Source organism: Mustelus asterias, chromosome 19, assembly GCF_964213995.1.
Source record: "Mustelus asterias chromosome 19, sMusAst1.hap1.1, whole genome shotgun sequence".
Classification (NCBI taxonomy): domain Eukaryota; kingdom Metazoa; phylum Chordata; class Chondrichthyes; order Carcharhiniformes; family Triakidae; genus Mustelus; species Mustelus asterias.
The window spans coordinates 64391213-64418061 of NC_135819.1; the positions used below are offsets into that span (position 1 = coordinate 64391213).

The 26849-nt window shown below is 45.8% G+C and overlaps 1 protein-coding gene across 2 annotated transcripts in view; it reads left to right on the forward strand.

Annotated features, from left to right (window-relative positions):
• Window positions 1-26849, forward strand: part of LOC144508019 (interferon regulatory factor 6-like) — a 45128-nt gene that overhangs the window by 12044 nt on the left and 6235 nt on the right. For both annotated transcript variants that reach the window (XM_078235728.1, XM_078235727.1), the window contains 6 exons: window positions 9778-9978; window positions 11294-11498; window positions 15819-15853; window positions 16952-16991; window positions 20613-20903; window positions 22297-22689. In XM_078235728.1, the coding sequence (XP_078091854.1) occupies window positions 9802-9978; window positions 11294-11498; window positions 15819-15853; window positions 16952-16991; window positions 20613-20903; window positions 22297-22689 (1141 nt within the window). In that variant the 5' untranslated portion in view covers window positions 9778-9801. The remainder of the gene's footprint in view (window positions 1-9777; window positions 9979-11293; window positions 11499-15818; window positions 15854-16951; window positions 16992-20612; window positions 20904-22296; window positions 22690-26849) is intronic.

Consider the following 26849-nt stretch of genomic DNA (forward strand, 5'->3'; position numbering starts at 1 on the left):
GTGCAAGAGCACCAGACTCTGGCTGGCAGCTCTTGCTAGGTGAGACTTCTGCTGCTGGTGACATGATTCCAGAGGACAGCACGTTGCTGGTCTCATCACTGCCTGATTGGCATGTGGCTCAATGGGCCTTCCAGAAAAGAGGCAGCGTGGGTCTTTCACTAGCTCTCCAGCCGGAAGGCAAGATCCCTGACACCTCAACAAGATTTCCCCCCATGATCTGGGTAACGGTGGGAAGGGCAAAAATGATGTTGAACCCCTTCAAAATGCAGGGGAAAGGAGTGAGGGGAGATTGAAGATCCATCACATCATAACAATTGTAAAACAGGCCACAAAGAGACTTTGGTACAGTTTACCCACTCCTGGCCTGTTCCCCACAAGGTCTGATAAAACAGAGAGAGGGAGGAAAGGGTGATGTTCTTGCAGAACAAATGCTCTGAAGAAAGGCCCCCATTCGAAATAGTAACCTGTCTTATCCATACATGTGTCAAACACATATATTTGTAACACTTCCTGTTTTTTTTCAGACTTAAAGCATTTTTTTTTGTTTCTGTGGCCAGTGATGTATGTTTAAAATTAGGAGGTAATTATTGAAAAAAAGGGAAGAGAGATTTGCATTTATGTAGCGTCTTTCACAATCACTAGATGTCTTTAGTGCTTATTAAGGGTAGTCATTGCTGTAGTGTAGGAAACACAGCAGCTAATTTGTACACAGCAAGCTCCCACAAACATCAATGTGACAATGACCAGATTTTGTAATGTTGATTATGGGATAAATATCATCCAGGACACCGAGAATAACTCCCCTGCCAGGAAATATGAGGGGATCACAGTTTAACATGTTATCCTTAAGAAAGCTCCTCCGACAGTGCAGCATTCCCTCAGTAATGCATTGGAATGTCTACGTTGATTATTGTGCTCAAGTCCTAGAGTGACATTTTGCTCCATAATTTTCTGAGTCAGAGGTGAGATTGCTATCATCTGAGCCACGGCTCACATTTTATTCAGTTTTGGATCATTCATGAATTCCAGGCTGTGAATAAGATGAATTGAAGTCACGAGCAGGTTTTTCCAATCTCGGCCGTGGCCACCCCACTGCAAGTGAGAACGGAGAATTTGGCATTCCAGCCATGAACAACGATGGCGATTTTTGGCGCACATAAAGAGTGACCTTGCATTTACATAGCACCTGATCACACTCTCAGAATGTTTTTGTAGGCAAACAGAGGAGCTAAATTGCATAAAGCAAAGTCCCACCATCTGTAAATGAGAGAATGGCCATTGTGCCGAGCCTTGGTGATGTTAGTTATCGATAAGTGTTGACCTGGACATCGGACATAATTCTTTCGCTCTTTGAATAGTTCCATGGAATCTTTTACATCCACCTGAGCAGATCGAGGATGCTATCCTCGGCTTAACATCTCATTTGGAAAGACATCTGTTTCTGCTTTAGTTGTATTGGCATCACAGACTAATACCTATATTCCGACAACATTGATATGAGTGGTGTTAGCTAAACCTGCTGAAATAAAAAACAGAAGATGCCGGAAAGACTCAGTAGATCTGGCAGCATCTGTGGAGAGAGAAACAAAGTTAACGGAGGCTTCCCGTTGGGCACCACAGCCTCCACATGTCTCCGGCCGCTGGATTTCTGGCATCGTCAGCTTCGCGCCAGAAATCGGCACAGAGCTGATTAAAATATGCCAGTCGGCATTGGAATGTGATTAGTGGCCCCGGGACTGAAGCCTCTGGGCCAGCTAACCCCCGCCCCCCACCCCGCCACCCCCACCAGGAGTGTTTCACTCCTGCAGGGTTTACAACAGCTCTCCACAAACGGGGAGCTGGCAGCCAGACCCCGCTGGAGTGAATGGAGGCCCCCCAGGAGATCGGGGATAAGGGGGCATTGCAGGCTTGGCAGTGCTAGCCTGGCCGCTGGCACTGCCGAAGGGGCAATGCCCGGGGGAACCTTAGCACTGCCCACTGGGCAGTGCCAAGGGGGGGGGTTCGATTGGGGGGGCCTCTGGGGGAGAGGTGGGGATTGGCGGTGGTAAGGTGTCCTGCTGCCACTCTGCACAGGGATCAGTGACAGAGGGCAGGAGGACAGCGATCGGGCCAGGCCATCGGGGTGGGTGGGGGGGGAAACGGGTGGAGATGGCCTGCTGGGGATTGGGGAGGCGGGGGGGGGGTGGGGGGCGGGGTGGTATTGAGACTGTGGGGTGTGACACCGGGGAAGCCGATGGTGGAGGGATCGGGAGATTGGAACTGCCGAGGTGGTTGGGGGGAGGAGGGAAGATGGGCGAGATTGAGGCAGGCCGGGGGGGGTGGAGAGATGAACGTGATCTAGGCAGGCTGGAGACATCTGGGAGGCCAGCAATCGGAGGTTTGGAGGGGCAATGATGCGGGGTTGCAGGGCTGGCCAGCAATCAGGAGGCCGGCAATGCAAGGCTACTGCACACGCTCCGATCTCCGCACTGACAGATCGGCACATGCACAGTGGCCCGCTCAGCACCGTGCTGCTGGCCTCTCCAGTAGGAATGGGCCCCGCCCTGGATTTTCAGAGTAATTCATGCTAGTGCACTCTGTAATGCACAAGAGTGTGGGAGATTCATTTTGAAAATCCTGCTTTATAAAACAACTAGATTTACTCCAGTTTTTACGCGAATTTGACACTTAGAATTTTTTGGGGAGAATCCCAGTGAACATTTCGAGTCTGTGTGACTCTTCTGAGATGGTAGTCCTGATAATGAAAGCTTTTAAATGGAAATAATCTAAAGATGGATCTTGTCGTTTCAAGTGATGGGGCCGTTTCCTTTGTAACTAATTGTATTGTAGGATTAACCTTGGGAAGAAAGATCGTTGATCCATTGTCTTGGATGTACCTAACAGTGCAGTATTCGCTCAGTACTGAACTGGTAGATTATGTTCTTAAGTCTCTGCATATTGGGCAAAATGGGAAATAATTGTGATGCCCCAACAGTTGAATAGATTGCTGACCCAATGGCAGAGCAATGAATAGTAGCCCCTTTGATAAGGTATTGGCTAGCATGGGTGTAACTGCCTCAGCAGAGAGGAGCAGCACACATTGGAAGGTGATCATCCCATTATGTTGACAGTGAACAGAGAAACTGTTCAGTTTGACATGAGTCACATCTGATGAATGAGCTGTTGATTAATCCAACTCTTTACATCTAAAAATACATCAGGCATGAAGCCATTTGCCTGGAGTTATCTCCCTGGATCTCTCTTTAGAATACCATTATGCTCATCAGAGTGATTCTGTCGGCTGGGAATAAAGTGGCTTACTAGCAATGTCTGATCAGGCACAGGTTGCAATATACTCACAGCAAAGCAAGCCTATCTTGGACCGGATCTGGGAGAAGGTAATAACCCTGCCCTAACTAATATTAAACTCGCACTCAGTAATTCCTCTCAGCTGCTGAACCTTGGAGACATCACAATGAATCCTGATTCTGTCTTCAACAAACACAAGCTTCTACCAGGCATGGTCACTTTATAAGGTGCAGGAATTGCCCATCCTCAGTATTAGGCTATCCTTCTGCCACTCAGCCTAAGATCTCCTAACTGGGCATGGATTAGGAATCTGTTTGACTCAGTTACACACAACCATTGCTGACAGAAGCCCAAAGGAATCATTTTTTTAAAATAAGAAAGGGAGCAATTTTTCCTTTTTGTCCTTCGCCTATGATAAGTCATGGTGTGAATGCAAGGGACCTGTGACTGTGGGAGGAATCAGCCAAGATACAGGTGGTGGATTTGTTTCTGTTTGGAGGATATGTGGGACTCTAGAAAAGCCACATGTGGAGCTCCACCAGTTATAGAGAGTCTGTTGGTGCTAAATATCATTTGCCCACTGTAAGGAATGAACAGTAAATGTATGCAACAAGCTAATTAATTCAAACATACTATCTGAAAGAGCACCCCATCCAGGCTGCCTCCTCCATCCTATTCCCGTAACCCAGCACATTTACCATGTTAATCCACCTAACCTACACATCTTTGAAAACTAAGGGGTAACTTAGCTTGGCCAATGCGTTTTTAGACTGTGGGAGAAAATCAGGGCACCCAGAGGAAACCTACACAGATATGGGGAGAACATGCAAACTCCACACCCACAATCACCCAAGGCTGGAATCGAACCCGGGTCCTTGGTGCTGTGAGGCAGCAGAAATAGGTCTGCCTAATGTGTTACAAGTGACACCTTTGTGACTGACTTTAATGAAAATGGGAATATTTTTAAAAATGCAAGGCTTGCATTTCTATTGCACCTTTCATTATCTTGCGCTGTCCCTTAAAAACACTGCATAGACAGACATCTTTTGAAACGGAACTGCTCCTATAATGTAGGGAAACAGGTCAACCATGTAAAGCAAGCTAGGAGACATATAGGCCAGTCCAGAGGTAAGGTGGCAGGTTCCCCTCACATTAGTGAACTGATGTCGACCGCGATCTGAACATTAAATTATACAGGTCAGGTGGTAGTCATTCGGCCGATCATATTTATGGCAGATCTTTGTTGGAGCTATCCAATTAATCAGAATCCTCCAGGCTTTCCCCATAGTTCTGCAAATTACCACTTCAATTATTTATCCAATTCATTTTTAAAAGTTACTAACGAATCTTTTTCCAGTATCTTTCCAGGCAGTGAGATCCAGATCACAATTCGCTGGAAGTTTCTTCATGCCACCACTGGTTATTTTGACAGTCATCTTAAAGCTGTAAATCTGTACCCTCTGTTACTGACACTCTGCCATTGATAACAGTTTATCTTATTTACATATCAAAAATCATTGATGTGATTTTTGAACACCTCTGTCAAATCTTCTGCTAACCTTCTCTGTTCTAAGCAGAGAACAATGCAGTTTATCTTGTCTCAGTCCCTCATGCACAGTACCATTCTAGTAAATCTCTATTGCACCCTCACTAAAGCATTGACATTCTAAAACATGGTGCCCAGAACCAAATACTACAACTGAGGTTTGACCAATTTTATAAAGGATTTGCAGAACTTCCTTACACTTGTACTCTATTCCTCTACAAAGTCAAAGATCCCATGTGTTTTTTTTTAAACAACCATCTGAATATGTTCTGCCATTTTCATTGATTTTTGTACATACACCCCCAGGTTTCTGTTTCTGCGCCACCTTTAAAAACTGTACTATCGTTTTTCCTATCAAAATATATCACTACATAGTTCTTTATGCTAATTTTATCTACCATGAGTCTGTCCATTTTGTCTGTCTTTCTATATCCTCCTGAAGCCTACCGTACTCATAGTATTAACCCTTCCCAGCTAGGTTGGCAAACAATCGTTGTCGGCATGGTGGCAAAGTGGTTAGCACTGCTACCTCATAGCGCCAGGGACCTGGATTCGATTCCCGGCTTGGGTCACTGTCTGTGTGGAATTTGCATGTTCTCCCCGTGTCTGCGTGGGTTTCCTCCGGGTGCTCCGGTTTCCTCCCATAGTCTGAAAGACGTGCTGGCTAGGTGCATTGACCCGAACAGCTGCCAGAGTGTGGCTACTACGGGAATTTCACAATAACTTCATTGCAGTGTTAATGTAAGCCTTACTTGTGACTGATACATAAATAAACTTTAAATAAACTCTTGCAGACACTGTTAAGAGCCAGATTGATGCTTCATTATCCTGCACTGTTCTTCATATCTCTTTTTTCTCTCTCTTTATTTTCCTTTTCTCTCTCTTTACTTACCCCTCTCTCATCAGTCGATTGAGTTAGTAGCACTCCCAGCTGAATTAGAGCATTGTGTGTTCAAGTCATACTCCTAGAATTACACCATAGGGCAGTACCGAGGGACTCTTGCATTGTCTGAGGTCTTTGGATAAGGTGTTAAACTGAGGCCTCATCTACCTGTCCTAGTGGTTGAGGTGGATTCAATGGGATTACGTTAGGAAGAACAGTGAGTACTCCCTTGGAGTCTTGGCCAACATTCCTCCCTTGGGCATACCACCAAAAGTACATTAATATGTTATTGATTATATTCCTTTTTTTATTATTCATTCGTGGGACATGGGCACTGCTGGCTGGCCAGCATTTATTGCCCATCCCTAGATGCCGTTGAACTGAACGGTTTGCCATTTTAAAAGGCTGTTGAGAGTCAACCACATTACTGTGGCTCTGGAGTCACATGTAGACCAGACCAGGTAAGGATGGCAGATTTCCTTCCTTAAAGGATATTAGTGAACCAGATGGGTTTTTTCTGACAATTGACAATGGTTTCGTAGTCATCAATAGATTCTTAATTCCAAATATTCTTTTTTTTAAATTGAATTTAAATTCCACCATCTGCCATGGTGAGATTTGTACCCAGGTCCCCAGAACATTAGCTAAATTGCTGGATTAATAGTCTAGCGATAATACCATTAGTCCATCATCTCACCTTTGTGGGAACTATGAGGTAAATACAACATTTACCTGAATGACAGTTGGTGCAATTCAGTTTTTACAAAAGGGGAGGACACTGGGCAGAGGAAAAATCTTTAATTGATTAAAGGCAAGATTAGAAATAATATAATAAATAAGAGAAGAGTATTAGGCAAGTTTGTGAAGCTAAAGGAAGACACTTTACTAACACCTGATGTGAAACACCCAAAGGATCTGAGAGAAAGGGAGAAAAAATAGTACAGGCCCTAGACATTATATTGAGGGGAGGCGGTGGCATAGTACTATTGTCACTGGACTGGTAATCCAGAGACCAGGGGTAATGCTCTTGCAACCCGGGTTCAAACACCACCAAATGGTGAAATTTAAATCCAATAAAAGCTGGAATTGGAAAGTGTCTAATGATGACTATGAAACCATTATTGATTGTTGTAAAATCCCATTTGGTTCGCAAATGTCCTTTAGGGAAGTAAGTCTGCCGTCCTTACTTGGTCTGTCACTACATGTGACTCCAGACCAAAGCAATATAGTTGGTTCCAAATATCCTCTGAAATGGCCTAGCAAGTCACTTAATTCAATTAGAAATAGGCAATAAAAGATACCCACATCCCATGAATGAACAAAAAAAAAATGCTCACTTTTATTGAGTGGAGGTATACTAGAGAAATGGAAAGTAGTCGATCTAAGACTCATTTTCCAGAAGGGAGATTGTGTTCATCCAGGTAGTTATAGATTAAACAAGCGGAAAGAACTGTGGAATCTTTAAATCTCTTAACATAGACTTTAAGGACTGTTTCTGAAAGATTGAGTGTAGAAAATTAAATTAAGAGCTTGTTAGAGGGGAGGAAACAAATCCCAGAAGGTTGTGTTCTGAGGCTTCTTCAGTTCACAGTGTGCATTACTGGTTTGGGGGATTTTGGTCAAAGGGACTGGTGTTCAGATTTACAGATTGCACTAAAATGGGTAAATAACCCTGAGGATCAAAGGAAGCTGCAAAGTGATATAGACAAGATGGTAGAATGAGCAAAACGTGACAGATGGATCAGTAAAAGCAACATTAGGGGAGATGATGGCCTAGTGGTGTTATCGCTAGACTATTAATCCAGAAACTCAGCTAATGTTCTGGGATCCCGGGTTCGAATCCCGCCATGGCAGATGGTGGAATTTGAATTCAATAAAAAATATCTGGAATTAAGAATCTACTGATGACCATGAAACCATTGCCAATTGTTAGATAAACCCAACTGAGTCACAAATGCCCTTTTGGGGAAGGAAATCTGCAGTCCTTACCAGGTCTGGCCTACGTGCTAGGGATGGGCAGTAAATGTTGGCCAGCCAGCGATGCCCATGTCCCACGAATGAATTGGAAAAATAACTCTTGAATGGGGAAGGCTGGATGATGTGAAATAGGGAGGAAATTGCAGATTCAGGTTCACAGGAAATTTAAGGCAACACTTGAAATGAATAAAATAAGCAAATTATATTGGGGCTGGCATGAGATGTTGAATATAAAGGCCCAAAATATTGCAGATACTGGAATTCTGAACCAAAAGCAGAAAATGTTGGAAATATTCAGCACTCTCCCCACAGATACTACCAAATCTGCTGAATATTTCCGGCAATGTATGTTTTTTGTTTCAAAAAGCATGCTACTTGGCATGATGAAATACAAAGAACCACTCGAGGAATTGGGGCTATTTCTGCTCATCCAAAGGAGTGTAGAGGGTAATTTGATAAATATGTTTTAAGTTATGAAGGATTGTGAAAGGGTCGGTAGAAAGAAACTCTTCCCAGTGATTGAGTAGTCTTGAACGAGGAGACATAGACATTAAGATTAAATGTAGGAGGAATCTACTTGTACACATCAGGGTTAGTGATTGAAACAGAGACTGTATCAATATTTAAGTAAGAAGTTTAACAACACCAGGTTAATTCCCACTCACCTGAAGAAGAGGCTTAAGGCTCCGAAAGCTTGTGTGGCTTTTGCTACCAAATAAACCTGTTGGACTTTAACCTGGTGGTGTTAAGCTTCTTACTGTGTTTACCCCAGTCCAACGCCGGCATCTCCATATCATCAATATTTAAGAACAGGATAGGCAAATATTTGAAGGGAAGAGATATAAAAGCATATGGGAACAAGTCAGATACATGAGATTGGGAACATTGCTTATGTGCAGGCTAAACACCATTGAAATACATGACATTTCAAACACTTTTGGGATGTTTCTGAGAAAAATCAGCAAGTGTTGTATAATTGCATATTATTTTGTAATCCCCAGCTCCTCCTTGTCCTGGCTTCTCATTGGTATCCTGTGCTGTGGGCTTTGACTCATCACCCAGATTGCTAAATGGAAAATGCCAGTTTCGTTTTTAAAAAAAGAGAAGTACGATTTAATTCTCTTGGTGTGGAGCAAAAATGAAAGTTTGAGATAAAAAGATTATTCAAACTGGGTGTTTACAGACAGGTTTTACTTTTATCAATTTGAAATTGAAGGAATTTCCAAAGTTTTCTGTTTTGCCATGAGAAAGTTCCTTCTGAGTAAATGGTATTTTCATTTTTAGTCCATCTGAATCATTGCATAGGAAGTTGTTACTTCCTTTTAAAGATTTGTTCTGTATTTGAAAAGAAAAAGAGTTTCAAATGGCATATCAGTGATCTCCGATCCTACAACTGTCTGAGATCTCTGAGTTCCTCCAGTTCTGGTTTCTTGCACATTCCCAATTTCCTTTGATCTATCATTAGCGGCGATGCCCACGGTAGCCCAGGCCTTAAACTCTGGAATCTCCACCCCAGACATTTTCTGCTTTGAAGACACTCCTTAAACTCTACTGCTTTAGTCAAGCTTTTGGCAACTGGTCCTAATATCTGTCCTCATATCCCCTTATATGGCTAGATGTCAGATTTTCTCTCACAATGTTCCTGTGAAGCACTTGTTGGTGGGTACAGTAAGAAGTCTCACAACACCAGGTTAAAGTCCAACAGGGTTTATTTGATATCATGAGCTTTTGGAGCGCTACTCCTTCATCGGGTGGCCTCACCTGATGAAGGGGCAGCACTCCGAAAGCTCATGATACCAAATAAACCTGTTGGACTTTAACCTGGTGTTGTGAGAATTCTTACTGTGCCCACCCCAATCCAACGCCAGCATCTCCACATCACTTGTCGGTGTTTTACTGTGTTAAAAGAAATGTTTCTTCTGGACACCCTTGCAAGAATTTGGAATGTACTGAGCAGTGTGATAAACAGGCTGCACGCAACATAGAAGAATTAGGGGGAACATTTCCTAACTAAAGTATAAATGCAAGTTGTTGCTGTAAATGTTTACGTAATATTCAGTGTCATTGTCTTCACTGGTTTCAGCTCAGGAGTTCCAAGGAGTTTAAAATGATGGCCATGCAGCCACGGAGGATTCGCTTGAAACCGTGGCTCTTGGCACAAGTGGACAGTGGGCACTATCCTGGGCTTCAGTGGCTGGATGACCAGCGGAAACATTTTCAGATCCCATGGCGGCATGCCACCAGACATATTCCTACTCAGGATGATGACAACACTATCTTCAAGGTGAAGTGGATAACTCTGATAGCTCCTGTTTGCTATGTGCTGAACCATTTTGCTGTAATTTGTTCTTCTTCCCCCAATGTGCCCATCTAATGAAAAGACTCACAGCTGAAATGACTACTTACTGGACACAAAACCAGCACACTGGGTGGAAGGTTGGTTTTATACATCACCCAATGTCGCTTCCCACTGACTTAAATGGAGATTAAAACCAGGTGTAGTATACAACCAACGTTACATCCAATCTCATTTGTTTCTCTGACAGATGGGTTAGGTTAAAATTGTTCTTCTAGGACTCTGGACTGGGCAGGGACAGGTAGAGTAATTTACTACAAGCATTTCTAAATGCTTTCTTATTTGTTCATGGGATGTGTGAATCACTAGCAAAGACAGCATTTAGTGCTGATCTCCAATTGCCCTCAGGAGAGTGGTGATGAGTTGCCTTCTTGAATCCTGCAATCTATGTGCTGTAGATAGATGCATAGTGCTGATAAGGTGGGAATTCCAGGATTTTAAGAAACATCTTTAACACAGAACGTGAAGTCTTCACACATAAACACAAGAGCAGTTACAAAAGATGAGATTGCAGACGTAAGAAGAACTAAAATCTCACTTTCAGTTTGGACAGACCTCTGCGTTCTCACCTTTGGTTCCCTTGCCCCCTTAAATTTTCCCCAATTCCCATTGGTGTTTAAATCTCCTTGCACTATACTCAACCAATGAAACATCTTGGGGTGAATTTTTCCGTACCGCCTGTCACGGGAATCAAAGCAGGCAAGGGGTGGACTGTGGAAAGGTCCGTTGACCTCGGGTGGGATTTTCCAGTTTCGGGCGAGCATGGTCGGAAAATCCCGCCCCTTGGAGATGTTTTGCTACATGTTCTAATGTGTGAAGAAATAAATAAAGAAATTGCATTTTGTAGCCGGAGAGGGGAGGGGTTTGCACTGTTGTCACTATTGTAACGTGGAGAAAGTGATAGCCAAGTTGGACAGAGCAAACCCCCCCAAACAGCAATATGACGATTGTGTTTTTGTGGTGCTGTTTGAAGGATAAATATTTCCTGGAACAGAGAGAACGCCCTCAGGATAGTACTGTGGGCTCTATTGCATCTTCCTGAGGAATGTTTAGTGTCTCATCTGAAAGATGACATCTCTGACAATCAGAAAGAAATAGATACCAAAAAGGAGATCTTAAGAGGGGTAACAAAAAGTTTGATCAAAGAGAAGCTTAGAGACAAGAGAGTTAATGCAGAATCAAACTGATGGGCAAGTTGTAATTGTTTTATTTTTCTTGAGTGATTGTGTTCTTTCCATACCAGGCTTGGGCAGTGGAGACGGGCAAATATCACCAAGGGGTTGATGGGCCAGATCCTGCCAAATGGAAAGCAAACCTTCGCTGTGCCCTCAACAAGAGCCGGGAATTCAAACTGATTTATGATGGAACCAAGGTGACCCCCATGCAGCCGTACAAGATCTACCAAGTGTGTGACCTTCAGCAGTCCACCGGGGGAAACATCACTCCAGGTAGGGGCTACGTGGAATCCCAGAATCCCACTCAGGCCCTCCCAACCCTCTTAGTTTTATTCCAGCCCCAAATGTAAGGCAAATGATAATTCATTTGTACCAGATGTTGACCTTTTCTCACTCACCTCCCCAGCATTAGTGGAAAAGTTTGTGATGGACGATGTGTAATTACAGCTCACCTGGTGGTTTTTGGTATTGGACCAGCAGCTAGAGAATCAGGGTGACCCAACCATTCTGTATTTTACAGGATCGTTCTGTAATTCAGCTGATTGTCCAATACCTTTCAATCGGGAATGCCATTTGTTCGGTCTTTCTGTGGCAGCGACTGGGAGACAGTTTGAGAGCTTCCCCTTGTTGCTGCCCATTATTCTTTGATGTTTAACAGTGTGCATTGTGTCTGCCCACTTGGCCATCAGGAGGTTACCTGGAGTTGGACTGGAACCAAGGAGCCCGGAGGAGGTGCGGGCTAAGCGGAGGAGTCTCTGAATGTTAAGGGGAGGTCTCCCAGAAGGAAAAAAACAGCAAAACGGGGAAATAAGGATATTGGTCCAAACTGTTTTTTCCTTCTGGAGGGTCAAGCCACCCCAAGCTATCGAGGGAGATTGAGTAACAACACAGCCTGAGTCTCAGGATGGCAGTAGGGTGGGTTTCGGGAGTAATGGCGCAGCCTGAGTGTCGGGTGCGGTGTCAATCAATCCCAAGTCCTTGGCAACAGTGGGGTGGCAGCCCCAGTGAGGGTAGGTTTCAAAAGAGGAGCTACTGTGTGTATGAGAGTAAGGGAGTTGGGGAGAGGTGTCTGTGTTTTTGTGTGTTGGGGAGCAGCATGGAGCACTTAGGGGGCAGCTCATGGAGACAGACTGAGTAAAGTTATGCTATGAGGGGCCTAGCAACCTCCCACCCCAACTTGTCAGTCTTTCCAGCAATCTCCCGCCCACCTTGCAGCCTCTGGGCTCCCCAGCACCCCACCTCCCTGAGTCTGCGGTTTCAATAGAACATCCGCCATCCCAGTCTCCGGGTCTGCCAACACCCACCACCCACCAATCTTGCCAGCACAGCCCCACCCTTCCCTCCCTTATTTTTTCAGAGTTGGTCACCCTGTAGAGATGCTAACTTGCAAATCATATCATGGCAAATGGTGATGAGGAATTCAATAAATGTTGTTAGCTGTGGGCTGTAGCCAGAAAAAAATGAAGCAGCCAGATTATCGTGAAAGCCCGACTGGTTCCTCAGCGAGCCATTCACAAACAGTCCAGCCTCTGTGTGACTCGAGTTCCAGATTTTGAGTTTGACTCTCAAGAGCATCAGTGTTCCTGGACAATAAATTTCTGCCTTGTCAAAGACTCCCGCATCCCAGGGGGAAAAAAAACTAAATACATTGAGCGGGATAAATGTTCACCTTCGTGGCAAATCACTTGCTCAGTGTCAAACTCATCTAGTTTTCATTCCGTTTAAAATCAATAGAATAGAGATTGGGCCATTTCCAGTAAAAGCTGGAAGATGTAAGTTCAGATGATATCTGGAATCAAGTCGAGTGATTGATTGCCTGGTATGGACTGTGGGTACAGGAGGGGTGAGAGAAATGCTGAAGTGATTCAAGATGCAGTTGGACATGGTGATGGGGAGATTTTCGATTTCTGAAGGAATAATGAGCTGCACAGAATTAATGGCCTCCTAAACTCTCAGCCAAACAGCTGATGCATTACACACTGTCTTATCTTTCTTTCTTTCTAGCCCTTCTCTTTCCTTCTCCTCCCTCCCGCTCTCTTCCCTTCCCTTCCCCCCCTCTTCCCTTCCCTTCCCCCCCTCTTCCCTTCCCTTCCCCCCCTCTTCCCTTCCCTCCCCCCTCTTCCCTTCCCTCCCCCCTCTTCCCTTCCCTCCCTCGTCTTCTCTTCCCTTCCCTCACCCCTCTTCCCTTCCCTCCCCCCCCTTCCCTTCCCTCCCCCGTCTTCACTTCCCTTCCCCGTCTTCCCTTCCCTTCCCTCTCCCCTCTTCCCTTCCCTTCCCTTCCCTCCCCCCCCTCTTCCCTTCCCTCCCCCCCTCTTCCCTTCCCTCCCCCCCTCTTCCCTTCCCTCCCCCCCTCTTCCCTTCCCTCCCCCCCTCTTCCCTTCCCTCCCCCCCTCTTCCCTTCCCTCCCCCCCTTCCCTCCCCCCTCTTCCCTTCCCTCCTCCCTCTTCCCTTCCCTTCCCTACCCCCCTCTTCCCTTCCCTCCCCCCTCTTCCCTTCCCTCCCCCCCTTCCCTTCCCTCCCCCTTCTCTTCCCTTCCCTCCCCCTCCTCTTCCCTTCCCTCCTCCCCCTCTTCCCTTCCCTCCTCCCCCCTCTTCCCTTCCCTCCCCCCTCTTCCCTTCCCTCCCCCCTCTTCCCTTCCCTCCCCCCTCTTCCCTTCCCTCCCCCCTCTTCCCTTCCCTCCCCCCTCTTCCCTTCCCTCCCCCCTCTACCCTTCCCTCCCCCCTCTTCCCTTCCCTCCCCCCTCTTCCCTTCCCTCCCCCCTCTTCCCTTCCCTCCCCCCTCTTCCCTTCCCTTCTCCCTCTTCCCTTCCCTCCCCCCCTCTTCCCTTCCCTCCCCCCTCTTCCCTTCCCTCCCCCATCTTCCCTTCCCTCCCCCATCTTCCCTTCCCTTCTCTCCCCCCTCTTCCCTTCCTTTCCCTCCCCCCCTCTTCCCTTCCCCCCCCCTTCCCTTCCCTTTTCCCCCTCTACCCTCCCCCCCCCCCCCCCCCCCCTCGCACTCTCTCTTTCTCACTCCATAAAATTCATGTCCCCTCTAATCTTTTCGACCAATCTCCTTAAATCAATGTCCCTGGTAATTGACCCCTCAGTTAGGGGAAACGAGTCTACCCTGTCTAGCCCTCTCAAAATGTTGCACACCTCAATTAGGTCACCCCTTAGCCGCCTCTGTTCTAAAGAAAACAACCCCAGCCTATCAAATCTCCCCTCATAACTGCAGTTTCCAAGCCCTGGCAACGTTTTTGTAAATCTCCTCTGCCCTCTCCCCAGAGTAATTATGTCACTCCTGAAATGGGATGACCAGAACTGTACCAAAATTCCAGCTGTGGCCTAACCAGCATTTTATACAGTTCCAATATTACATCCCTGCATTTGCATTCAGTACCTCACCCAATAAATGAAAGCATTCCATGTTTTCTTGACCACTTTGTCCACCTATCCTGCCATCTTTAAGAATCTGTGGACATGCATTCCAAAGTATCTCACTTCCTTTACCCATCTCAATATCTTCACGTTTATTGAACATTCCCTCACTTTGTTTGCCCTCCCCAAATGAATTATCTTCCCTCTCTCTTCGTCGTGCTCTCCCCCTCCTTCCCGCATACTCCCTCCTTCCCGCATACTCTCTCTCCCAAGTGATGTGCGAGTGACTCCACAATCCCAAACGCCTGCCTGTGGGACCCTATTTGAGGTAATTTCATTACCCAGTTTACCTATCCCGTGCGCACACAGTTACCTATCCCGTGCGCACACAGTTACCTATCCCGTGCGCACACAGTTACCTATCCCGTGCGCACACAGTTACCTATCCCGTGCGCACACAGTTACCTATCCCGTGCGCACACAGTTACCTATCCCGTGCGCACACAGTTACCTATCCCGTGCGCACACAGTTACCTATCCCGTGTGCACACAGTTGAAATTCAGAGCAAATATCAATTGCTGAAGTGAGGATGTCAGACAATGCAGTCTTTACGGCATCTCTTCAGCCTGTTTTGTGCTATCAGCAATCACCAATGCCAATCTCATGAGATATCTATCTCTGCTACTTGTCTGATTTGTATCTCCGTTGCTGAGTGACCTGATGTATAATATCAGTGTCAGAATCTTATTGCAACATATAACTCAAGTATGTATGTGTATGCTAAACATATTGAAAAGATACTATTGCGATGTGTTCCACCATGCTTGCAGGCAGTTCATTCCAGATCATAACAACTCGCTGTGTAAATTTATTTTCCTCCTGTAGAACTCTGCCCTGAATCAATTCCCTGGTTCAGCACTTGCATTGTTTTATGGAGGAAGTGTTACAGTACTCGCCTGCTAGCTGGGGCTAAAGGTTGTACCATCCTCATCTTCCCCGAAATTGAATCCTGCATGCAAAGGTTTTTGTAAAAACAATTTTTTTTGGGGGGGGGCGGGGAGTGGAGTGGAAAGGAAAGGCAAACTGCAAATTCTGGAAATACACAATAGGGGGGAACAGACTGGCCAGCCATTATAAACCTGACCCTTTATTAGAATTCAAATTCCTTCCCAAAATGAGTGACTGAATCCACTATTCCCTCAATTATTATCTCATATGCCTTTCTCTTTCTCTCAGAGAACGTTGACTATGAACTGGATGATGATGAGGAGGTAAGTGTGTCAATGGTTTTAACCACTCTCTCAAAGTACCAGCTCAATCACGAAAGGCTGAACGGTCTCCTTCTGTGCTGTAAGGTTCTGTATTTTGCATGCCCACCCAACAAAAGCTGGCGTTCTGCCGAGTCCAGCCTGCAAATTGAAACACTGAATTACTTTCTAGAAAGCAGGGCCTCATGGAGGAAGAAACCTTCTGACCTCTGCAGGCTCTGCCTCTGGGGCTTAACCTTTTCCTGAAACTACCTCAAACTTTGATTTTATAGGATTAAATTATGAACATAGGATTTCAAAACTTGATGTTCCCTTGAGTTAGAAGGTCAAGAGGTGTCTAAAATGACAAATGGATCGAGTAGAGTAAATCAGAGGAATGATACCCTCTGGTAGGAGACAGCAGAACAGTGAGGCATGACCTTAAAATTAGAGCTAGGATATTCAGGGGTGGAATCTTCACACAATATAGAAATCTGGAACTCTACTCTTTAAGACTGTAGCTGGTGGGAGTTGATTGGAGATTTCAAGATGGAGATTGATAGGTTGTTGTTTGATAAGGTTATCAAGAGATATTTAAACTTTGTTTTAAAGTTTATTTATTAGTGTCACAAGTAGGTTTACATTAACACTGCAATGATGTTACTGTGAAAATCCCCTAGTCGCCACACTCCGGCGCCTGTTCGGGTACACTGAGGGAGAATTTAGCATGACCAATGTATCTAAGCAGCATGTCTTTTGGATATGGAGCAAAGACGGGTAAATGGAGTTGAAAATCAGACCAGCCAGGAACAGGCTCAAGTTGTTGAATGGCCTCTTCCCGTTCTTACAAAGCCATCTTGATCCTTTTCCTATCCCAGAGACATTGAAGTCAAATGTTGTGCCCGATTAGTACCCCACCAGAGATCACTCTCACATGTTTAGAAGCTGGGGCCTTTATGATGAGTCGACTTCAGATCACAGTGTGGGCTGCACCTGCCCAATGCACCAGCACTGCTGATAACTATTACCAGATGTGACTTGCAAATTTATTTTTTACAAAGTAAAATTTTACAATGTCTTAAAGCTCAACTCCGTAACCAATTTATTTCTCTTTTTTTGTAGCCACAACTCCAAGATTTGTTCCCATCAATGACATTAGAAGGTGAGATTGGGATTCACCATTTACTTTTGTGTTTTTTGACAAGGGGAATGGGGAAGTGAATGACTTAGTGTGGATTCAGGTTACTTTTTCTTCAGAAATCCCTCATAATTTAGGATGGTTTATTTTCACCCCAGTTCAGTGGGTTCAGAGATGGCAGAAGTCTAATGCATGATCTGCAGACTCTGCCACATGCAGGGCAGCTTGTGCTTGGAGGGTTGGGAGTATTGTACGCGCTCTCCAATGCTTCGACTTCACATCTGCGAGTTCCCAAAAAGGTCTATCAATGTATTCAGTGCCTTCCCAAATGAATCTTCTACATTTTAATCAGTCACATGTGTCCTGCTGAAGTGGGTGTTTCACCTCTTCGGGGATGCTGTGAGGACATCCCTAAAATATTTCTGCTATCCTCCTTGGAGTTTCCTGCTACCAGGTTCCGAATGGAGCAGTTGCTTCGGGGAGTCTGGTGTCAGGCAGACAAATATGTCCTGCCCAGCAGAGCTGGTTTTGAGTGGTTAGCACTTCAATGTTGGGCATGTTAGCTTGGGGGAGGACACTGCTGTTGGATTGCCTTCCTTGCCACCGGATTTGGAGGATTTTGCTTATGCAACACCAGTGATACATTTCTGGAGCTTTGAGCTGTCTGCTGTAGATTGTCCCAGTCTTGAAGCATATAGGAGCACGGTGGGAGGGTGAAGAGTGGCCGGGGGGGGGGGGGGGGGCGGGGGGGGGGGGGTGGACATCTTGTGTGTGCCTTCATTGAGATGAAGTTCCCAAGATATGGAAAATGGCCCACATTTTCCAGAATCTCACAGTTGAACTTAATTGATGGGAGGGGGGGTTGTATTACAAAGAACAAAGAATAGTACAGCACAGGAAACAGGCCCTTCGGCCCTCCAAGCCTGTGCCGCTCCTTGGTCCAACTAGACCAATCGTTTGTATCCCTCCATTCCCAGGCTGCTCATGTGACTATCCAGGTAAGTCTTAAGCGATGTCAGCGTGCCTGCCTCCACCACCCTACTTGGCAGCGCATTCCAGGCCCCCACCACCCTCTGTGTAAAAAATGTCCCTCTGATGTCTGAGTTATACTTCGCCCCTCTCAGCTTGAGCCCGTGACCCCTCGTGATCGTCACCTCCGACCTGGGAAAAAGCTTCCCACTGTTCACCCTATCTATACCCTTCATAATCTTGTATACCTCTATTAGATCTCCCCTCATTCTCCGTCTTTCCAAGGAGAACAACCCCAGTCTACCCAATCTCTCCTCATAGCTAAGACCCTCCATACCAGGCAACATCCTGGTAAACCTTCTCTGCACTCTCTCCAATGCCTCCACGTCCTTCTGGTAGTGCGGTGACCAGAACTGGACGCAGTACTCCAAATGTGGCCTAACCAGCATTCTATACAGCTGCATCATCAGACTCCAGCTTTTATACTCTATACCCCGTCCTATAAAGGCAAGCATACCATATGCCTTCTTCACCACCTTCTCCACCTGTGTTGCCACCTTCAAGGATTTGTGGACTTGCACACCTAGGTCCCTCTGTGTTTCTATACTCCTGATGACTCTGCCATTTATTGTATAATGGCTCTGCCATTTATTGTATTATGGGAGGTCATTGGAAGAGGACTTTAGTTTTCTGGGTGTTTAGTGAAAGGTCTGTTTCTCAAATGCTTCAGGAAAGTGATGCATTTTGGTAGAAATAATGTAGGGAGGAGCTATACGATAAATGGCAGAACCATAAAGGGTGTAGATGCGCAGAGGGTGTGCAAGTCCACAGATCCTTGAAGGTGACGTCACAGGTGGAGAAGGCGGTGAAGAAGGCATATGGCATGCTTGCCTTTATAGGACGGGGCATAGAGTATAAAAGTTGGGGTCTGATGTTGCAGATGTATAGAACGTTGGTTCGGACGCATTTGGAATACTGCGTCCAGTTCTGGTCGCCACACTACCAGAAGGACGTGGAGGCTTTGGAGAGAGTACAGAGGAGGTTTACCAGGATGTTGCCTGGTATGGAGGGGCTTAGTTATGAGGAGAGATTGGGTAAACTGGGGTTGTTCCCCCTGGAAAGACAGAGGATGAGGGGAGACTTAATAGAGGTGTATAAAATTATGAAAGGCATCGATAGGGTGAACGGTGGGAAGCTTTTTCCCAGGTTGGTGATGATGTTCACGGGGGATCATAGGTTCAAGGTGAAGGGGGGGAGGTTTAACACAGATATCAGAAGGACATATTTTACACAGAGGGTGATGGGGGCCTGGAATGCGCTGCCAGGCAAGGTGGTGGAGGCGGACACACTGGGAACGTTTAAGACTTATCTAGATAGCCACATGAACAGAGTGGGAATGGAGGGATACAAAAGAATGGTCTAGTTTGGACCAGGGGGCGGCGCGGGCTTGGAGGGCCGAAGGGCCTGTTCCTGTGCTGTATTGTTCTTTGTTCTTTGTTGAAAGGTTGACAATAACCTGGAGTTTCTGAGAGGGTGCACGAGTACCATCTGCACACTGAAGTTCAGTGACAGAAGTTTAAATGATCTTGGTTTTGGATTGAAAGCAGCACAGGCTGAACACTTTCTGAATGTTCTGTAAATGACCTTCCCGCCTTTGGGTAATTTGTTGAGTTGTGGTGGTTCCATTGGTGAGGATCATGGGTTGTGTGTCATTGTGGTAGGTGGAAGATAGCAACAAATTTCAGAAGGCAGCCAAATTTGAGGAGGATACTCCATAAGCTTTCACCATCGACAAAGTCGATGGCTTTTGTGAGATTGGGAAAGACCATGTTGGTGCTGTTCCTTGCATTTTTCTTGGATTTACTGATCAGTGACAAGTCATGTTTGTGTTGCCTCACGATCGGTGAAAACTGCACTGCAGCCCTAGAAAGAGCTCTTCAACAACCAAGAGGAAGTGATTTAGGAGGATCCTTGCAATGGCAGAACATTGGGAGACTCCTGTGTAGTTGGCGGAATGAACCTGTCTCCCTTCCTGAATATAGTTACACAACGACAGGTTCCCCGAGATTACTCAGCATGCTCTCATTTTCCCTGATGAGGGATACCAGGTTGTGCAGCCAGGCCAGGAGTGTATCTCCATTGTGTTTCACAACTTTGACATTTGCTCCAGAGGCTTTGTTCTTCCTCAGCTGACAATTGGCTTTTTTAACTTTGCTCTGGACTGGGGTGATGCTGAAACTGAGTCAGATGGGGCATTGAGGAATGGAGTTTAATGCATTTAAGTCAAAGGCAGAATGTCAGTTGAGGAGTTCTTCACAATGTTCTCTCCTACCTGCCTGTTCTGAATAATGGACTCAACTGAATGTGTGATTACTGTCAATAACAAACTCTCCCAGGTCACTTACAGTACAGATTAAAGCTACACTGCCCCATCAAGGACCGCCAGGCCAGGAACTGCACAGTTTAGATACAGAGTAAAGCTGACTCTGCACTGTCCCAACAAACACTCTCGCGGGCAGGTACAGCATGGATAAGATGCAGATTAAAGCTCCCTGAACACTGTTCCATCAAACACTAAGGCCAGTGCTGGACCCAGTGATCTATTGAGTCCCTCATTTTAATTTTTAAGAAGAATGTCTTCACTTTTATTTTTCCTCTTTTTTTGATTTATGCCAGAGAATGTCAGCCTGCCACCATACCCAACGCAGACCTGGCCGAAACAGGAAGTTACAATGCCTGATTCTTGCATGAATGGAGGACTTGCTAACCCGACACTAACACAAGTGGACCTTGCCCATGCAAACCTTGATCACGGTGAACTCTCTCAGCCCAACCTTGCTCATGGAGGCCTCCTTCAGCCTAATGTCCCTCCAATTGCTCAAGGAACTCTTCATCCTCTCCCAGTACAGCCAGTGGACCAGTTCCCATCACTGACCACATCTGAAATGTTTATCAACTCTTTGCCATGTAAGTTACTGTTTTTTCTCATTGTTTTCCTTCCGTCTAACATAAGGACATTGCTGCTTTACATTCAGAGAGATGTGTTACTTCATTAAGAATCAAACATCGGATCTTTAAAACACTTGGGGGTGGACATTTTACTTGGACAGCATTATTGCATTGACTAACCATTATACGTGATATTCAGTTTTATTGAAGGCAGTGGATCTGAATATCCAGTAGGAAGTAGAACAAACGATTGACGTATTCCCACCCATTAAGGGGATTATTTATATCACAGTTGAGCTTCATCCTGTGTTTGCTGAACTGCTGTACATGTAACTTGCCAGGAGGAGTGAAGCCCTGTGGATTTTAGCCTCTCCCCTAGCTAAAAGAAATGACACAATTACGTAGTGCATTTTGCCATTTCAATGTTCCAAAACACTGCACGGTGAAGTACTTTTAAGATGTCCTCTATATTGTAATGTAGGAAATGCAACACCCAATTTACACACAGCATCTCAAATTGCAATGAGATAAATGACCAGATAATCTATTTTTGTCAGTGATGTTAGTTGATGGATAAATATTTACCAAGAAACCAGGAAAAGGTTCCTTGCTCTTCTTTAAAATAGTGTTGTGGGATCTTTTAACGTCTCATCTAAAATCCAACAGGGCAGCACTCCCTCACTTTACTGTGAGTCTCAGCCTGGGCTTTGATCTTGCCTCTGGAATGGGACTTGAATCTAATTCTGACTAGGAGGCAGGTGTGCTACCTACAGAGCCATGGCTAACACTGCATAAATGTTGGTTGCTGTAACCCCTGCAGCATTAGCCCCGCCCGCCCCACCACTGCATAGTATTCACAGCACAGAAATGGGCCATTTGGCTCAACTGATCCATACCAGTATTCGTGCCCCACATGAACCACCTCCTACCCTTCTTAACCCGAACAGGCTTAACCTTCTACACCTTTCCTCTTCATGTGTTAATCTAGTTACCCCTTGAATGCTGTGCAATGTGCATGGAATACCCCATGTGATTGCAGATTCCACATTCTCATCAATCTCTGGGTAGAGACGTTTCTCTTGAATTCACTATTAGATTAGTGACAAGATTGTATTTATAGCCCATAGGCTGGTCTCTCCCCAAAGTGGAAACATCTCCACATTTACCCTATCAAACCTGTTCATTATCTTAAAGATCTTCATCAGGTCAACCCATAGCCTTCTCTTTTTTAGTGAAAAGAGCCCCAGCCTGTTCACTTTTTCCAGATGGATATAACCTCTCAGTTCTGGTAACATTAATCTTTTCTGCATTTTCTCCAGTGCTCCTCTAATCTTGTTATCTTATGGAGACCAGAACTGTTTACGGTTCCAAGTGTAGTCTAACCAAGGTTCTGTCTCTTCCTCTGGGGCAGTGACTGACCTGGATGTGAAGTTCCACTACCGGGGCAAACAGATGGGATCGTTAATCACCGTCAGCAACCCTCATGGCTGCCGCCTGTACTATGGGGACCTAGGCCCTATCCCAGACCAAGTGGAGCTCTTCGGACCCATCACCCTGGAGCAAGTCCGGTTCCCCAGCACGGACCAGGTCTCTCATGAGAAGCAGCGATTTTACACCAATCACTTGTTGGATGTCATGGACCGAGGTTTGATCCTGGAGATCCATGGGCAGGATATTTACGCCATCCGCCTGTGCCAGTGTAAAGTGTTCTGGTCTGGGCCCTGCGCTGTTGGAGCACCAGGACCTAACCCCCTTGAGAGGGAGAAGAAGATCAAACTCTTCAGTTTGGAGAACTTCCTCAGTGGTGAGTTAACTAATTGTTTTGAAAAATTGATTGTTTTATTTTGTCTGAAAAAAGATCAGGGGTGTGGTGCTGACAATTGACTGTTTCCCATTTTGGGCACAGTATCGATATCAAGCAATCCCAGCTCAGGTATAATGTGATTAAATACAATGTAAAGATCACTCATTCAGACCCAATCTCAGAAGAATGTTCCCAAACAAATTCATGTATCCAGCTCTTCCCACATCAGGTTGTCCAAAAGAGCTTTCCAGCAATGCAGTACTTAATTTGAAGTTTATTTACTGTTGTGATGCAGAAAACACAGAAACCAATTTTCTCATAGCAGGCTTCCACAAACAGCAATATGATGATGATGTGATAACCTGCTTTTTAATTATGGTGATTGGGGGGTAAGCATTGGCCAGACCACAGAAGGGAACTCGCCTTCTCTATTCAGAATAGTGCCATGGAATCTTTTATTTTCACTTGGACACCCTCAATTTAATACCTCACCTGAAAGGCAACAATAACAACTTCCATTTATATAGCACCTTTCACATAGTAAAACGGCCCAAGGAACCTCACGAGCAATTACTACAAAGATTTTGATACTGTCATATCAGGAAATATTATGGTAGAACTTGGTCAAAAGTAATCTTTAAGGAACATCTTAAAGGGCAAGAGAGAGATAGAAAGGCTGAGAGATTTAATGAGAGAATTCCAGGCTTAGGGCCAAGACAGCTGAAGGCACACCCACCAATGATCAAAGAAAATTGGAGTCATTAATAAAAATCACAAAGAGCAGAGGACCAAGCACTGATCCCTGTGGCACTCCGCTAGCAACCTGCCTCCAATCCGAAAATTTTCCATCCACCACCACCCTCTGTCTTCGATCAGACAGCCAGTTACCTATCCAATCGGCCAACTTTCCCTCTATCCCACACCTCCTCACTTTCATCATAAGCCGACCATGGGGGACCTTATCAAACGCCTTACTAAAATCCATGTATATGACATCAACTGCCCTACCTTCATCAACACACTTAGTTACCTCCTCAAAAAATTCTATCAAATTTGTGAGGTACGACTTGCCCTTCACGAACCCGTGCTGACTATCCCGGATTAATCCGCATCTTTCTAAATGTTCGTAAATCCCATCTCGAAGGACCTTTTCCATCAATTTACCAACCACCGAAGTAAGACTAACCGGTCTATAATTACCAGGGTCATTTCTATTCCCTTTCTTAAACAGAGGAACAACATTCGCCATTCTCCAGTCCTCTGGCACCATCCCCGTGGACAGCGAGGACCCAAAGATAAAAGCCAAAGGCTCTGCAATCGCATCCCTTGCCTCCCAAAGAATCCTAGGCTACATTTCATCAGGCCCAGGGGACTTATCGACCTTCAGTTTATTCAAAACTGCCAGGACATCCTCCCTCCGAACATCTATTTCCTCCAGCCTATTAGCCTGTAACACCTTCTCTTCCTGAAAAACATGGCCCCTCTCCTTGGTGAACACAGAAGAAAAGTATTCATTCATCACCTCGCCTATTTCTACTGACTCCATACACAAGTTCCCACTACTGTCCTTGACCGGCCCTAACCTCACCCTGGTCATTCTTTTATTCCTCACATAAGAGTAAAAAGCCTTGGGGTTTTCCTTGATCCGACCCGCCAAGGACTTCTCGTGTCCCCTCCTAGCTCTCCTAAGCCCCTTTTTCAGCTCATTCCTTGCTAACTTGTAACCCTCAATCGAGCCATCTGAACCTTGTTTCCTCATCCCTACATAAGCTTCCCTCTTCCTTTTCACAAGACATTCCACCTCTTTCGTGAACCATGGTTCCCTCACTCGGCCATTTCCTCCCTGCCTGACAGGGACATACCTATCAAGGACATCCAGTATTTGTTCCTTGAAAAAGTTCCACTTTTCATCAGTTCCTTTCTCTGACAGTTTCTGTTCCCAACTTATGCCCCCTAATTCTTGCCTAATCGCATCATAATTACCTCTCCCCCAATTGTAAACCTTGCCCTGCCGTACGGCCCTATCCCTCTCCATTGCAATAACAAAAGACACCAAATTGTGGTCACTATCTCCAAAGTGCTCTCCCACAACCAAATCTAACACTTGGCCCGGTTCATTTCCCAGTACCAAATCCAATGTGGCCTCACCTCTTGTCGGCCTATCCACATATTGTGTCAGGAAACCCTCCTGCACACACTGCACAAAAACTGCCCCATCCGAACTATTTGACCTATAAAGGCTCAAATCAATATTTGGAAAGTTAAAGTTCCCCATGACAACTACCCTGTGACCCCCCACACATATCCATAGTCTGCTTAGCAATTTCTTCCTCCACATCTCTATTACTATTTGGGGGCCCAGAGTAAACTCCTAACAACGTGACCGCTCCTTTCCTATTTCTAACCTCAGCCCATATTACCTCAGTGTGCAGATCCCCCTCGAAGTGCCTTTCCGCAGCCGTTAAACTATCTTTGATTAACAATGCCACTCCTCCACCTCTTTTACCAGCTTCCCTACATTTAGTGAAACATTTATACCCCGGAACGTCCAACAACCATTCCTGTCCTTGTTCTACCCACGTCTCCGTAATAGCCACAACATTGTAGTCCCAAGTACCAATCCACGCCCCAAGTTCATCTACCTTGTTCCGGATGCTCCTTGCATTGAAGTAGACACACTTCAACCCACCTTCCTGTCTACCGGTACCCACCCTTGACCCTGATACCTTCCCCAATACCTCACCACCCTCACTGACTTCTGGACTACAACTCCTTTTCCCACTCCCCTGACAAATTAGTTTAAACCCCCCTGAAGAGCCGTAACAAATTTCCTTCCTAGGATATTGGTGCCCCTCTGGTTCAGGTGCACCCCGTCCTGTTTGTACAGGTCCCACCTTCCCCAGAATGTGTTCCAATTATCCACGTATCTGAAGCCCTCCCTCCTACACCATCCCTGCAACCACATGTTTAACTGCACTCTCTCCCTGTTCCTCTACTCGCTATCACGTGGCACCGGCAACGTACCAGAGATGACCACATGTTTTGTTTCGGCTCTCAGCTTCCAGCCCAGCTCCAGAAATTCCTGCTTTAAATCCCCGTCCCTTCTCTTACCTATGTCATTGGTACCAATGTGTACCACGACTTGTGACTGTTTCCCCTCCCCCTTCAGAATCCGGAAAACACGGTCTGAGACGTCACGGACCTTGGCATCCAGTAGGCAACATACCATCCGTGAGTCTCTTTTGCTGCCACAGAACCTCCTATCTATCCCTCTAACTAACGAGTCCCCAATAACTATTGCCCTCCCGCTCTGCCCCTTACCCTCCCGAGCCACAGAGACGGACACAGTGCTGGAGATCCTCTCACTGCGGCTCACCACTGGTATGTCATCCCCCTCAACCGTATCAAAAGCGGAATACTTGTTGCTAAGGGGAACGACCACCGGGGATCCCTGCACGGACTGCTTCCTCCCAGCCCCTCTCACCGTCACCCATCTGTTTTCATTCCTCGGAGTAACTGTATTCCTAAAGCTTCTGTCTATGGCCACCTCTGCGTCCCTAATGATCCTAAGTTCATCCAACTCCAGCTCCAGTTCCCTAACACGGTTTTGGAGGAGCTGCAGATGGGTGAACTTCCCACAGGTGTAATCAGCAGGGACACTGTCGTCGTCCCTCACCTCAAACATAGTGCAAGAGGAACATAGCACTGCCTGCACACCCATCCCCTCTAGATACCTTGCCAGTACCAGGTAGAAACAGCAAAAATGAATTAAACTCACCCCTGCTCACCCTTTCTGCCTAAGCCCTGTGAGCCAAAGCCTTATAGCTCACACTCTGCTTCCCACTCACTCAAGCCCTGTGAGCCAAAGCCTTATAGCTCACACTCTGCTTCCCACTCACTCAAGCCCTGTGAGCCAAAGCCTTATAGCTCACACTCTGCTTCCCACTCACTCCACTGCCCGCTCCCGACGCTGCCCGCTGTATACTGCAGCCTACCTTTTATATTTCACGCGCTTAAAAAACCCTTCCCAGACTCCTTAGCAGCCCACTTCCAGTTTTCACTTTAAACTTAAAATACTGCTGCAAAAGTAAAGGCCAAAATAAAACACACACTAGCTGACTAATTAAATAAATAAACAATTCAATTAATCTCTCACCAGC